The sequence below is a fragment of the Poecilia mexicana genome, unplaced genomic scaffold (genome assembly GCF_051168715.1).
Source record: "Poecilia mexicana isolate PSO_F unplaced genomic scaffold, ASM5116871v1 scaffold_4, whole genome shotgun sequence".
Classification (NCBI taxonomy): Eukaryota; Metazoa; Chordata; class Actinopteri; order Cyprinodontiformes; family Poeciliidae; genus Poecilia; species Poecilia mexicana.
The window spans coordinates 13,336,602-13,350,561 of record NW_028263373.1 but is presented as its reverse complement, the minus strand read 5'-3'; the positions used below and the strand labels follow the sequence as shown (position 1 = coordinate 13,350,561).

Genomic DNA, 13,960 nt, shown 5'->3' with positions numbered 1-13,960 from the left:
GTCTGGTTAAAACTATTTAAGAAAAAGTTACATGAAAGCTCATCAGGCAGCGTATTACACCAGGCAGTCAGAATAATATTACTGTGTAAACAAGAATATTCTGTGCATCCGGGTGAAACAAGCAGCAGGTCCATACCAACCTTTGATGTCTCTGGCCAGCTTTTTATAAAAGGGAGAAAACGAGATGCAGTGTCCGCACCACGAAGCATAAAACTCCACGACCATAGCGGCGGAGGAGTTCACCAGAACCGAGCCCACATTCTGCTCTGACAGCAGCACGATCTGGTCCGAAGCCGTGTACAGTCCGGCCTCGGCGGCAGGAGGAAAGGCGAGACACAAGCAGACGACAAAGGCTGCAGTCGCTGTCATGCCGACAGAAATCTCGTGTTCTTCACTAAACCGAGACGTGGCACGGCCGCAGCGCCGCGCCATCTTCCCCATCCGAGCAACAGCTGCACCGCTAGCCGCGACGCGCTCTGAACCGCTGTCACAAACTTCTCTCAACTTGTTCTGCCCACTGTTTGCTTAAGGTCAGCACCCTGAGTGGGCCCTCCCACTGCCGAGCGGAGTGCCAAATCCCACAGAGCAGCAGAGACAAGCTCTCCCCTTCCACTCGACTCTGATAAAACAGAGATAAACCAGGAGATGAAGGCGCTGAGAAACCGACGTAGAGGGAAACACGGTGCATCTCGCACACAGGAAGCAAGACTGATGTCGCAGTAGATATTTTTTAATGGTTAGAAATCACATGTTTTACCCCAAGGAAGAGGGAACGTGTGTTTTAGATGCTCAGTGACTATTAGTGGGAAACCGATAGCATAAAATCCCTGCATTTATTGTTGAAATAAAAGGTTTGAACACTTTTCTTGACACTGTTACAAACTGACTCCGGCCCCCCACCAGAGAAAGGAAAAGTTATGTGGACATCACAGGAAAAAGTTTGGGGACCCCTGCAATAAATGATCAAAAATACCTGGAAAACATTTGCAATGCATTCAACAAAGCGACAGAAAACCTGTTCAAACACCTAACATATATTTATTCTTTTTTAAAATCTTGGTCTCTTTCCACCCTGTGCCACTTGTGCCAAACCCACGATGAAAACATGGAAAACACGCAATGTAAAGATGAATAACATTGTGGAAAACCGAAATAGTTTGGCGAAATCTCCGTGGATAAAGACCAAGAACTGCTGTTGAACACATGGGACTCTTGGACCCCCCTGGTTGATTTGCATGAGTATCATGTCACAGAGATCAATATCACCACAACTACTCAGTCTACGCAACACAAATGATGCAAAGCATTGCACAAGGAGAAAGTCATAGCACCACAAGTACATCTTAAATAACCAAGTCCCCCTAGGGCTCTCGTTTCAGAAATATAAACATGAAACTACGTACCAGACAAGAAAAGCAACATGCAGTTCAAAATGAGCCAGAACCAGTGAAATCTCAAACCCCTGTGGAGGCAGAGAGGTGTAAGGCGAACCTCAGGCATGTTGATTTACATATTTGGAGAAGTTCAAATTAATGAACAGGCTCGATTATTACTGGTTCTTGCCAGCGTCTCCTTCTATGCCTGAGAAACTGGAAAGAGAGATTAGATGATTTCAATAACTTTTCTCCACAGGTTTTAAAAACCCAAAGAAAGTTTTGAAAAATCCATGGTTCAGACAGAAAAACTCAGCCCGGGTTTGACCTTTGGATATGTTGATGTTTTCATGCTAGCTTCTGCCTGAGGTTGTGTAAGATGCCAAAATGTAGCTTTTGCTGGTTTTCATTTTAAAAAAATGATAGTTTTCATTATTCTAAAGTTCGTTTCAATGTATTTACAGCTGTGCAGTTTGATCAGCTGATTGAGTTCAGTCTGCTTAGACATGTACACAACACAGCAGGGTTCATTTTAAAATCTTATTTTTTCTTTATACAGACCCAATTAACTCAAGCTTAGAGTAAACTCCTGCAGCAAATCTCCTTGAAGTATTCACACTTGACCATAAAAAGACTCTTGATGTTTGTCAGTGAATTGTCTCGCACAAAAAAAAAAAAAAGGGGAAACTTACTTAAAATCCGTTTACAACGCTTAACTAAACTAATTGATGCTCCGTTTCCACATGAGACGATATGCGCCTTTAAAACGACTTGGTACAATGCCACACAATGACAACATGTAATTCTCGGTTTTTACAGAAACCAGCAGACAAACCGCAACATCCGAGCTCAGTTGCGAAAGTAAACATGGGGGGGAAAAGCCCTCCGCTGGCTGTCAGCGCTGGAAGAACTCGAGGTAATTACTTTTGCACACATTGCACCCAGCAGAAAAACATGACGGCACAACTTGTTCATGTAGAAACCAGTGGAAGCTTTATTTACAGTTTCAAATTGCATTTAGTTAACAAATATATACTATGTACATATTTGCAAAGTAAACAGTATTTATTTTACAACACTCGTTCAGGTTACAGTAACAGTGGGTCAAACTGGATCGACAGAGTATTTACACCCATCAGCGTCTCGCAGGACATTATAAATATTCACAAACATTTCCAAAGGTAGGGCGGGGGAGGGGAGGATCTATGCTAAGTTACTGCCATAAATATGTGGAATCCATGTAATTGTTTTTATTTTCACTGTTATGAAGCCAATTTGTTTTTCTAAGGGTTAAAGCTACGCTACATTGTCATGAAGGAAACTGACCTCAGACCAAAACAGACGCTACGACTTCATCAGCTGCTTGGTTTGTACATCAAAACTACTGAAGACGACCAAATACTGCATAGATACAGACGGGAAATTAACTTCATCCCAAACACAATCAATTAAAAGGGGCGACTCCAGAACATCCTGCAGGTGTCAAAACTAAACAGCATATGCCTTTAGAGCAGACATAAAGACTTTTACAGCATGGTGATTCTGGTATCAAATGGTTTTGGTCTTTTTTATACATTAACTATACACCAATTGAACAAAAAAAAAAAAAAAAAAAGAAAAGAAAGAAAAACTCAGTTTAAGGTCACTTTCACTCTAAACAGTCAATGAGAATTAGAGAGCTCTGCCACACAGCCTGTACAGAGTTTTGTTTGATCAAAGCCGGAGAATACAAATAAGCCCTTGGATGTGCTCAGAGGCATCAGCGCAGTGACTCGCGCTGTAGGTTGGAGTCACTCACGAGTGGACTGTCGGCTCGTTTCTGAGTGAGTCGACAAAAAGACGGCGACTTTTGGACTTCCTCAGACAGCGTTTTGGCTCGTGCTGAGGCGCTGGGGAATGACAGGGATGTGAAAAATGTTCTCGATAAGGCAGAAAGTTGAGGACAGGAAGCTAGGAAGAGCAGCCGTTTGTTTGGAGGTTTCTTTTGCAAAAGTGGTGGAATACAGACGAGAAACGGCACATTCAAAGAAAACAGGTCCAGAGCATGTCGAGAGATCGACACACAGAGTACTAAACGCAAAGAGGCACTTGAATGGAAAACGGAGAATTTTCTCTGAGTGAACAAACAGGGTTACTTCGTAAGGCTTGTCTGGAGATGCAGTAACTTTGCAGGAAAACACATGATGCTACAAAATCACACGTCATTTGGGGCGGCAGAGGTTTCTCTGCGTTTGGAGAAAACAAATCGGCTGAAGGAAGGAGAAAGGTTCACATATCCAGCAATTTCAGTACTCCTCCATAATTGATCAATTGTCAAGTCAAGCCTGCTGCCAGTCGTCTGTGTCCCACTTGCATATTTTGCAATTTTATTAGCTTGCACAAAAACCTACTATAGTAAAGCAAAAAAGACTCCATGGAGAGGCATTTTCATTCAAGGTCGAAATCCACACCAAATATTTACATCCAGTATGAAGGTGGGGCACAGTGATTGCACTAAGTAACTGGACAGAAGTCGGTCAGACAGCCTTAGTTAATTAGTAACATTACAGCTTCAAGGATTAAAACAGTTTCTCTCCATTCTTCTTCTGGTTCCTCTTACATAATGTATTGCTATATTCACATTCACATTTTCAATTGTGCTTCAACGACAACTTTAGATTCTCTTTATACAATGTTAAAAATATGTCCTCTCTGCATGTTGACGACCATTTACATTTCAGATTTTGTTTTCTCCACCAGTCAAGCATTTCCTTAAAATAAATAATTAAGAAGGCAAAAAAACAACTTAATAGATCAGATTTTTTTTTTTTTTTTAATGTGCCAATATATTGCAGTCTGATCGGAGACATTTAAGGGTTTTCACGTCCATGGTGTGTTGCACTGTTTTATTTTTTACCGTAACTCTAAAAACATCCCAACCATTTTCTGCTGACTTCAGTGCAACTGAGCGTGTGCTGAATTTGCCCAAGTCCAGGCATGAAGTAATTATCGTCTACAGCGGGAACAGTGCAGGTCAAAACTTCCCACAATATTCAGACAAATACCTTCATATGGACCTGAAAAACCAAAGCTTACCATCAAATAACAGACTGCGCTGTGCAATTTTATTAATTCAATTATTAATCTATTGCTTTTTTTTTTTTTTTAAACATTCCACTTAAGTTCAATTAATACATAGTTCTTCTGCGTGGAGAGTACATTTAGATCCACGGTGGAACAACCAGTTTAGCAGCACTCATGGACTTTCTCATGGCACAGTCCACCCCAATTAGTCTCAACTGGGAGGAATGAAAATGACCAGTCAATGAGGTGAGAACTGAGACTGGGTGGCTCTGTGGTTTGGGAAGGCAGGGGTTGCTGAAGAGGCATTCTGTGTGTGAAACAAATTAAACCGAAAACTACAGTGGAGGAAAATTCAGCAAGTAAAAGCTACAGTCGCAGTCTGCTCAGCTGTTAAGAAAACAGTGGAACTGAAGGCAATCAAGAGAGTTCCTACTGGAAGATGACCAGATGAAGTCTTAGAGTTAGGTTTGAATTTCACAGTGGCGAGGAGACACCAGGACTGAGCAAGAAGTTGTGTTTTGAAATCCAGGCGGTCAGGAGAGAGCTCCTCTTTTGGCTCTCTTGTCAGAAATTAGTGTGAAAGTGTTTACAGTGTCCTTCAGCAAAGCCTCAAAGATGCTGTCTGCCAGCTGAATCTTGACAAACAGTTCGTCCTCGTCGTAGTTAACCCACTGGGCCTCCTCCTCGTGGAGCTCCTGGACCTGACAGACAAAAACAGGCTCAACTTGAAAGACTGAGAGAGAAAACCGGATCATAACCTTCCTGTTTTGGTGTAAAATTTACATATTGCGTCCTGCTGTAGTAACTTAATCGTCATGTCTGGTTTCATGATAAACCACAACGACAGGGTTGTTGTGGTTTGTTGTGAAATTAAAAATTTCATTTTTAATTCAATTGCTGAGCTTACAAAATGCTGTCAATAAATAAAAAAAATTAGCCACTTTTCCCCTTTAGAGCAGAGTATGAACATATTTAAACAAAAGCTTTGGCCTGATGGAAGCATAACTATTTCACTAATTTGCATAACAGCAGCACAACTATTTCAAACAACGAAGAAGAAGTTTGTGACCAAATTATGTTCCACAATTTAATTTAATCAATAAGGTTTAAAGACTCTACTTTTAAATTTAGAAATATTTTGATATCAAAATTAAATTTGTATGAAATAGCAAAAAAAAAAGTAATCCTTTTTAGAGACACTATTAAGAAGTTAATTAACAAAACATGAGAGACAAACTGGTTTCTACCCAGAGCAGAATATTAAAAGGTTTTTTTTTATTTAATCAGGTGTAATATTTTATGTATTTACACCCACAATTTCAAACAACACAGAAATATAAAATATTTAGGTCCTACCAGTATGTGATCCACTCTGTCCCGCTTCTTCCTGCCAAATTTGAGCATCTTCTGCCAGTCGGTCTTTTGATTCTCATCTTGTGTCAGACCGTACAGTTTCAACACTTCTTCTGTGACAAATTCCTGTACAGCATAAAAAAAAAATCATCTTAGGTTATCTCATGTTTTAAAGTCTTAAAATGCAACATAAGCAAAAATATATCAAAATAAGTGCCACTCAAAATATATGAAAACTGAGACTGGGTGGTGCTGTGGTTTGGTGCTGTGCAAAGGGCTGCATAAACAATACAGTAGTATAGCTCACCTCTGACAGAGCACTCATTATTAAAAAAGGAAAAAAAAAAAAAAATTTACAACAGATCAGAGTTAATGCATGATAAAGTGTGTTATTACGCGTAAACACTAATATGCTTTCTAAAGTGGTCTAATTAAACAATCCTGTATGGAAAAGTCACACTGGATATTTGGTATCTGCTGCAGAACTTTACCTGAATTTTGCTGATGTCTCCAGACGTCTTGACTCTGTGAATGGAGGAGGACTTGACTTGCCGTGGTTTGACCCACTGAGGCTGATCAGTGTTTGGGTCTTCAGCAAAAATCTCCTTCAGTATCTCCCATGTCAGGTCATACACAGCCTAAGGAAAAGAAACGACCAGATAAAGACGCTTAAATGTGTCACTAAACCTATTCTTTCTGGTCAAAAGACACATTATTAAATTGGTAAACATCTGCTATGAACAGGAATGATTCTGAGCTGTACGAAGCAGGAGACCTTTTAAAATAAACTCAGTGTTAGGCTGGCACTCGTTATTAGCATCTTAAGCGACTTGGTTTGGTATTGGAGCCAAGAAATAAATACTGCTCATAAAATCCCTGGGTAAGTCAGTGCTCTCAATGTTTCTAGTTAAAAACTGCCAATATATTTTGGACTTATGACACAAACTCTTAATCCTTTTAGTTACTTAAAAAAACAAAAACTCAGACACTCAGACCTTTGGTATTAGGCTGGTTTTGTCAATTTTTTCTTCTTGGTTTGTCCCCTCTTAATTTTACCTTTTTGTAGCTGCTGATGGAGAGGACTTCCTGGTCCTGGCTGCTGGACTCTTTACCTAAATACTCCGGGGAAGGCGTCGGCTTTGGAAGATGTTCAAGGATAAGAGACCCCTTCCTTCCCAGGTCAAAGGTCTCCCAGATCTCCTGTGTGGCAGAATGGACCATTTTCTCCACCTCTGTGGCCGAGTGGGGCACAACCATGGCGGGCTGCTCGGGTAGTTTGGGAGGTAAGGGGAGGGGTAGCTCAGGTCTCGGTGGGGTCTTCACCTGTGATTCCCCACCTAACGATGAAACCATCCCCCCCATGTGCCCTGATGATGAGGCTGACCTCCCGAGTTCGCCGCCCAGCTCTTCTTTCTGTTTGAGTCTCTGCTGCTGTCTCCGTGAGCTGAGCCCAAAGTCCTCATCGAACCAGTCCTGATCATCACCGAGATCCTCCAGCAGCTCACGACTCAGCTCCAGCTCAGCCAGACGCTTAGCAAGCTTCTCTTGACCACTGGGGCCAAACACTGGACTCTCCTGGGGGGAAAGAAAGTACTTTTTTTCAGTCTCAAATTAGAGAATACAAAGGATTTTTTGCAAGTACAAGTAAGAGGTCAGCAGTGGTCCAATCATATCCATGTATTTGATACTTTTACACTTTAATCATTATCGTGCTTTCTGCTGGGAAAGATAAAACAACTTTCAGTTTTGCCAGCACATCAATAGTCCGTCAACACAAGGCTGGACTTTGACTGTACACATTAAAAAACCTCCAGCTCAAATAAACAACTTCTGTTTGCCAGAACTAGAAGTCATATCCCAGCTGGTGTTTTCTCACTGATTAGCCGAAGGTCATTTTCCAAAACTTGCATCATCACAGGTTATTTGAGATTTACTTCAGGTGTTTTAAAATTCCTCTTAAACAAGAATCAGAAACACACTCACTGATCTGTTGCACAGTTCAGGAGAAGACAGCTCCTCCTTCTCAGCCGGCAGAAAGAAGGGCAGGTTATCTTTTTGCTCCACTGAAGAGATCCACTTTTCGTCGTTATTTTCAACAAACGAACATCCATCGGACTGGTTGGCATTTCTGATCTTTTCTTCTTTCGCCCTTTTTATTTCAGCGCATTGCTTAAAGGAATCTTTGATAAAGTTGTTGATGAGCTCCTCTGCGAATGTCTCCACCAGATCCCTGCTCTTCTGTTCTCTCTCATCAGCTTTGATTTCATCCGTAGGAATCAAGTCCTTCTCGATATCAACATCGTTTCTCTCAATAATGGCGGTCGTCTTCTCATTCTTCTCCTCCATTCTATCTTCGTCCGGGATGAGGAATGTGCGGGATTCGTCAGTAAAGTCCAAAATGATGTCCTTCATGTTGCCATTACAAATCTGATGCTCAGGTTCTTTCTGGTGCTGTGAATTGAGGTGGGCTTTGTTCTTGAGTGGAATCTGATCGTTCTCATCCAAAACCATTTCGTCTTTGGATTTAGTTTCCTTTTCAGATGTTTGTTCATTTTGCATTTCTGGATCTTCCCGTTTTTGAGAGCCGTCTTTAACCTTTTTGTGTTTTTTCTGGCCTTTGTCAGATAAGTCATCGCAGAACGAGTCCTCATCTTCTGTGGTGTCTGCATAGAGCTCAAACTTGTCAGGGAGGTGGGAGACTTTGTCTGGAGGAGCAAAGATGCCATGCGACTCCTCACACTCAAAGTAAACAACTCCATCATAAGTGCCATTGTTGCTCCCCTCAGACTTGTCCAACTCCACGCCAGCCCAGAAGCCATTGGCAAAGCTGGTCGGACCTTTAAATCTCAGTGTGCCCGGCTGAACACCTCCGACAAGAACCCGGTCTCCAAGGTGGAACCCTGGCATTTCATCTTCGACGGGAGGGGGAGACGCAGGTGCTTGGCTGGAAAACTCTGTCTTATTGTCTAATTTTATATCTTCTTCCTTCGGCTGGAGTTCCAGTAACTTTTCTGAATGGTGGCTTTGTTCATTGATGCCAGAATGCTGACTCATCTCCTCAGGTATTTCTTCTTCTTCATCATCTTGATGGTCAAATGGAGGGGTTGTCCTGGATGACTCCTTAGTTGAATGCTTAGGTTCTGTGTGGGGAATGGAGGTTTGAGACTCATGTTTAGAAATATGTTCGTCCCTGGGGGACGAATTAGCTGATTCAAAGTCCTCCTGATAACCGTCGGTTCCAGCAGAAGTCTCAACATCCTTTATGAGTGGATCTTTATTGAGCGAGAAGCCCACCGAGTGTGGGGAGAGAGGGTGCTCAGTGGGTGAAGGGCTGCGGCTTGAACGTGGTGAAGCTTCCAGGTTGACAACAGCTGAAAAAGGAGCTCCGGGCGTAATATTATTTGATGTCACAGCTTCCTCCGCCTCGGGTATTTTGTTGCGTTTCTTCGGCTCTTCCTGATCTAAACTGCCAGACAGAGACTGCTCGTGTTCCTCCTTAGTGAAAGGTAGAACGCGTTCAGATGCAGTTAGCTTCTCCTGAGAGTCGAGTCTGAGAAGGTGGTGAGACTGTTCGTCCTCAGACCTGGAGTTCACTTCCACATCCAACTCTTCCTCAATGTCAGATCTGTGATCAGACAAAGCCTTCTCCTCCTCAGACTCTGGCTTGAAAACAGATCTCGAGAGAGGCTCTGACAGATGATCGCTTTCTGGTCTGCTGTACATGACGACGCTGGGAGAATCTTTGGGCAAATCTCTGGATGCGGTTCTGCTGTCGTTCGGCTGAGGAATGGCATCTGCCACAACAGGAGAGCAGCATTAATTGTAGGATATTTTTAAAATGATGCTACTTTTTAAATAGATTTCATGTGGAAGCTTCTCATCGATAATAAACTACTCACTGTGATCTATTGATGCATCAATAAGCGTCCGGTCAGAGGTGGCGCTTTTGATCGCGTCAGACCTGAAAAAGAGTTTGCATTAAAATGATTCCCATGTTTTTAAAAATACGATGCACATAGGGTTCCTTTCAAAGGCATTTGAGTTTCATTCTAATGTGAAGTAGGAAATTAGACATGGTTCTTTACAAATACAAAGCTGAAAATTATGATGTAAGTTTGCTTTCAGTCTGCCTTCATTCAGACATTCCTGAATAAACTTCAGTGCATCTAGTTGTGGTCGGAATTCACCTGATTACATGAAAAACAGCATCAAGACCAAGTATAAATATTTATGCAGGGTTCTGTATGTTGTTGCATTTTATATGAAACTATACTGACGGCAGCTCCTACAGTTTGTTCCTGTACCTGTGTGAAGAGGGTTTAACAGACGACTGCTCCAAAATGTAGCTGGAATCATTTATGTGTGACGTCGTCTCAGGAGTCGAGTCTGGCTCTTTGTTCAGTTCCGCCTTCGTTTTCTCAATAAAGTTGTTGTAGTTCTTAAACAAATAAAATAAAAAATAAAATAAAAGACACAAATAAATTAGGTGTAATTATTAAGAATTTGCCAAAACAATTAAAGGAGTTAGATATTATTTCAAATGCATATATGACTATCCAAACATATTTACCTCCAGTTTCTTCAACAGAGTTGCCTCCTGTGCCTTCAGGCGCTCCTTCTGCCGCTTCTTCTGCTCTTTTTTCAGCTGGTGGGCCATGATCTTACGTTTCTTCAGCTCTTCTCTCAGTGCCTTGATACGACTCTCGATGTCACTCTGGTCTGAAATGTTTTCTACAAGAAAATTCAGATGTGAAAAAAAAAAAAAAATCACAGCTAGGAGGTGAACCCAGTATTAATCCAATGTTTTGTAGAGGATAATCCACATTTCGCCCAGAGAAACTAGAACAGATTTTTGGGGGTATTACTGTACATTTTCTTTACTGAGAGAGAGTAAAGTTCATTTTCATAAACACAATGAACAGAGAGAATTATGCAGCTTAAAGGTTTATGCCTGAGGCCTGACGGTGAATTAAATGAATAAAACATTTAACTGCAAAACTGAGCCAGCAAAACTTCAGTTGTACATTAAGCAAAATGCAGTTTTTGCCTCTCCTATCCCAGAGCGAAGCAGTTAGGCATCAGTAAAGTGCTCGCATAATGTACTTCTGGCAGCATCACGTCGCATTTAACCACATGGTGCCAGCAATAGGCTGCATTATGTCCACTCTGTTGCTTTATCTCTCTCATATTCATCTAAAAACAAGTTTTAAAAAAACAACAAGCCTCTAAAATGTGTGCATTTCTGAAGAGTAACTTACCAGACGGCATAGCTGTGGCGGCTCCAAGGACCTCAGGGAAAACCTCGCTGTGTGTCCGGGAGGTGGAGCGGTGTTGCATCTTGGTCTTACTGCTGCTGTCTAATGGAGAGGCAGCAGGGCTGCGGCTGCCCTCGACTAAAGAGGACTGCAAAGAACAGACAGGAAGAGGAAGAATGGAAAGAGGGACATTTACTACAGATAAACTGACAAGTGGAATATGTGCATCAATTATAGATGTGTGTGCAAACAAAACATCCTCAACATTTTTAAACTTGCAAGTGTGACCACAAAACATTTCTTTTACCTTTGCTGCAGGTAACTGCGACTCGGTGGAAAAGTCCTGTGTGTAGGTAGCATGGCTGCCCTGAATGGAGGCCAGAGGTGTTTCAACGACTGAAGCCGGATGTGCTGAAGACGGGCTGAGTGGGTGCTGAGAAGCCAGCGCCTCTGTGTGTACACTGGACTCGGTCGTAATTGAGGAGTAATTGTCCTCGCTTACAAGCTCTGAAAAGTAAACAAATTAAACAAATTTAAATTTTAAAAGATAATTATATGAATTGTAGAAAAAAAAAATTAATGGGTTCTAAATTCACACCTGAAACTGTTAAGCAAAAAGCTGCAGAATTTATCGTTTCAGAATCAAAGATAAGCTTGTTTTATGGTAATTACTAGGGGAAATAAACTAACTGATTTAGGGTGGAAAAGTTGTGAAAAATGAATTAAATCGTTCGATCTGGTTGAATTTAAGTCCTGAACTCCTCCAATAAGAACCAGGAAGTAAACTGTTTTGAAAGCACAGCCTCACCCTTCTCACTGTCAGATCTGGCCTCTAAGCTCTGGTGGTGAGATGCCTGCGACCCAGTTTCACTGATTTCTTTTCCAACGTTGTCAGGTGTTTTATGGTCCTTGTCCAGAGGTCTTCTCTGGTCCCAGGCGGCCAAGGCCTCTTTCTCCATCCTTCGTACCTCCGCCTCCTCCTTGTCCAGTTGCTGTTTCCACTGGAGCAGCTCCTCTGCATGGTGTCGCCTTTGCATCAGCTGCTGCTCGCGCTTGGTCAGAAACCTGCAGAGGCGCATGGTTGAAACACGAAGCAAAAGAACCGAAGGATGAAGAGGAAGTGGATCAATAGATTTAGAAAGACGGTGGAAATGTAAGGAGAAAAGATAAAATGAAGATGGGAGTAGAGTGAAAGAAGAAAGTGGAAAATGAAGTAAAGAGTAGCAGCATAAAATGAGGGAAGAAGAAGAAACAAGACAAAGAATAAATGTTAAACAGGACCTCTAAAGAATCAAAAACACCCAAATCACCAAGACATCCCAGTTATTACTGCAAACTCACCTCAAACCTTTGTGCAACACACACAGGGAAAAAAACACACACATTCAATACATGCCTGAAATATTACTCCAAATAAAAATAATATACCCAGAAAATAAAAAAGTGATGAAATGTTGCTCAGTTTGAAAGAGGAGTAGAAAAATATGGGTGTAGATTTCAAATTCATGCATCAGACTCAAAGCTAGGGGTTGGTTGCTGATCTCTCACACACATCAGATATATTTAGCAATTACTGAAAGATGAAATGAAAATATAAGGAACTCACTGACAGCTTTGTCTTTTTAAAAAACGCCTATATTCTAGTATTTTTTTATCTGTTCTAAAAACGTTTGCAATGTTTTGCATGTTCTACATGCAAAACATTGTAACTGTAGATTAAAAACAGAAGTCAAGTATAGATGTGTTTGCAGTGTTATCTACCACAGCTGTGGGTGCTATTACAATGCAGTATTATTTAGCCGTGATCTAATTAGGAAGCTTTTCTCTTGACCTAATGCATACTGATGACAACTCGGACACTAAACTCCATTACAGCCAGGCACCATCTGTACTTATTATCCATTCGATGCAACAGTTGGATAGTAAAGGAGCAGGATAAGATTTACAGAGCTCATTACAGAGATGGAGGACACCATCTTGGATCTGTTTTCTACAAGATCTTTCACTTGTGAGCCAAAGTGTTTCATTGCAAAATGTGTCTGTCATCGATAACTGGGCCGCCGGTTGAACAACCCATTGATGTTCGGCAATTAGAAAGGGCCTCAGATTTTTTTTCTAAACATAATTCATATAAAGAGAGGAAAAAAAGGGGGAAAATACTTAAATTGAAGAAAAGAAATAAGTGAAGTTCCCATCCAACAAGGAAGACTCCTATTAAATAAACATAGCCGTAGACCATCAAAAGCAGCAAATAATTTGTACTTTCATGAATATCAGACATATAAAATAAAATTTATGGATTCCCTTCTCAATAAATGCGGAAATACTCAAAATAAAAATAAATAATTTTATATTCAAAGTTGAAACTGTCAGAAGATTAGCTTATTTTATTATATCAGCTTTCCACTGGGGCCTTTGTAGCTTTCATTTCAACTCTTCTCCCAAAGACCCTCCTCAGACCCCACAAAAAAGAAAAACACACACACACACACACACACACACACTCAATCAGGCATTAACCACCAGCCCACCCTCCACAAAGTCCCAGTGGGTCACACAAGCATGTTCCCTGGAGGGGGGGCGGTGGGAGAGGGAGTGGAGCCAAGCAGAGCTAGGTAGAGAAAGAGAGCACTGTACAGTACCTGACCAACTGGTTGTAGATAAAGAGCTGGAATTTAGGGTGGAGGTTGGGAAGACAGACACTGAGGGAGGCCCAGTGGTGGGCCGTGAACACAGAGAAGAAGTAGTGGACAGGGGAACAGTGTCTACAACACACAAGCACGCAACAGACAAAGTCAAAAGAGCCACGTAAGGGCACAGAAACACACACAAACACGCACGCACGCAGATTGTTAAAGACACAAATAGGGAAAGAACATGTAGAGAGAAAAGGAGAGAGTAATATGAGTAAATGTG

General features: G+C 41.5%; 2 protein-coding genes across 3 annotated transcripts in view; both read right to left on the bottom strand.

The window, feature by feature from the left end:
• Positions 1-682, bottom strand: part of qsox1 (quiescin Q6 sulfhydryl oxidase 1) — a 29,225-nt gene extending 28,543 nt beyond the window's left edge. Inside the window, exon 1 of the mRNA XM_015006075.2 lies at positions 141-682. Coding sequence (XP_014861561.2) covers positions 141-441 — 301 coding nt within the window. The 5' untranslated portion in view covers positions 442-682. The remainder of the gene's footprint in view (positions 1-140) is intronic.
• A 1,658-nt stretch (positions 683-2,340) lies between these two features.
• Positions 2,341-13,960, bottom strand: part of cep350 (centrosomal protein 350) — a 33,218-nt gene continuing 21,598 nt past the window's right edge. Inside the window, exons 27-38 of one of the 2 annotated variants that reach the window (XM_015006070.2) lie at positions 13,687-13,809; positions 11,853-12,109; positions 11,352-11,551; positions 11,048-11,192; positions 10,360-10,520; positions 10,094-10,227; positions 9,689-9,750; positions 7,773-9,583; positions 6,846-7,364; positions 6,281-6,427; positions 5,793-5,915; positions 2,341-5,137 (exon numbers count right to left, since the gene is read on the bottom strand). In XM_015006070.2, coding sequence (XP_014861556.2) covers positions 4,970-5,137; positions 5,793-5,915; positions 6,281-6,427; positions 6,846-7,364; positions 7,773-9,583; positions 9,689-9,750; positions 10,094-10,227; positions 10,360-10,520; positions 11,048-11,192; positions 11,352-11,551; positions 11,853-12,109; positions 13,687-13,809 — 3,850 coding nt within the window. In that variant the 3' untranslated portion in view covers positions 2,341-4,969. The remainder of the gene's footprint in view (positions 5,138-5,792; positions 5,916-6,280; positions 6,428-6,845; positions 7,365-7,772; positions 9,584-9,688; positions 9,751-10,093; positions 10,228-10,359; positions 10,521-11,047; positions 11,193-11,351; positions 11,552-11,852; positions 12,110-13,686; positions 13,810-13,960) is intronic. The other variant, XM_015006071.2, reaches the window with a different exon arrangement.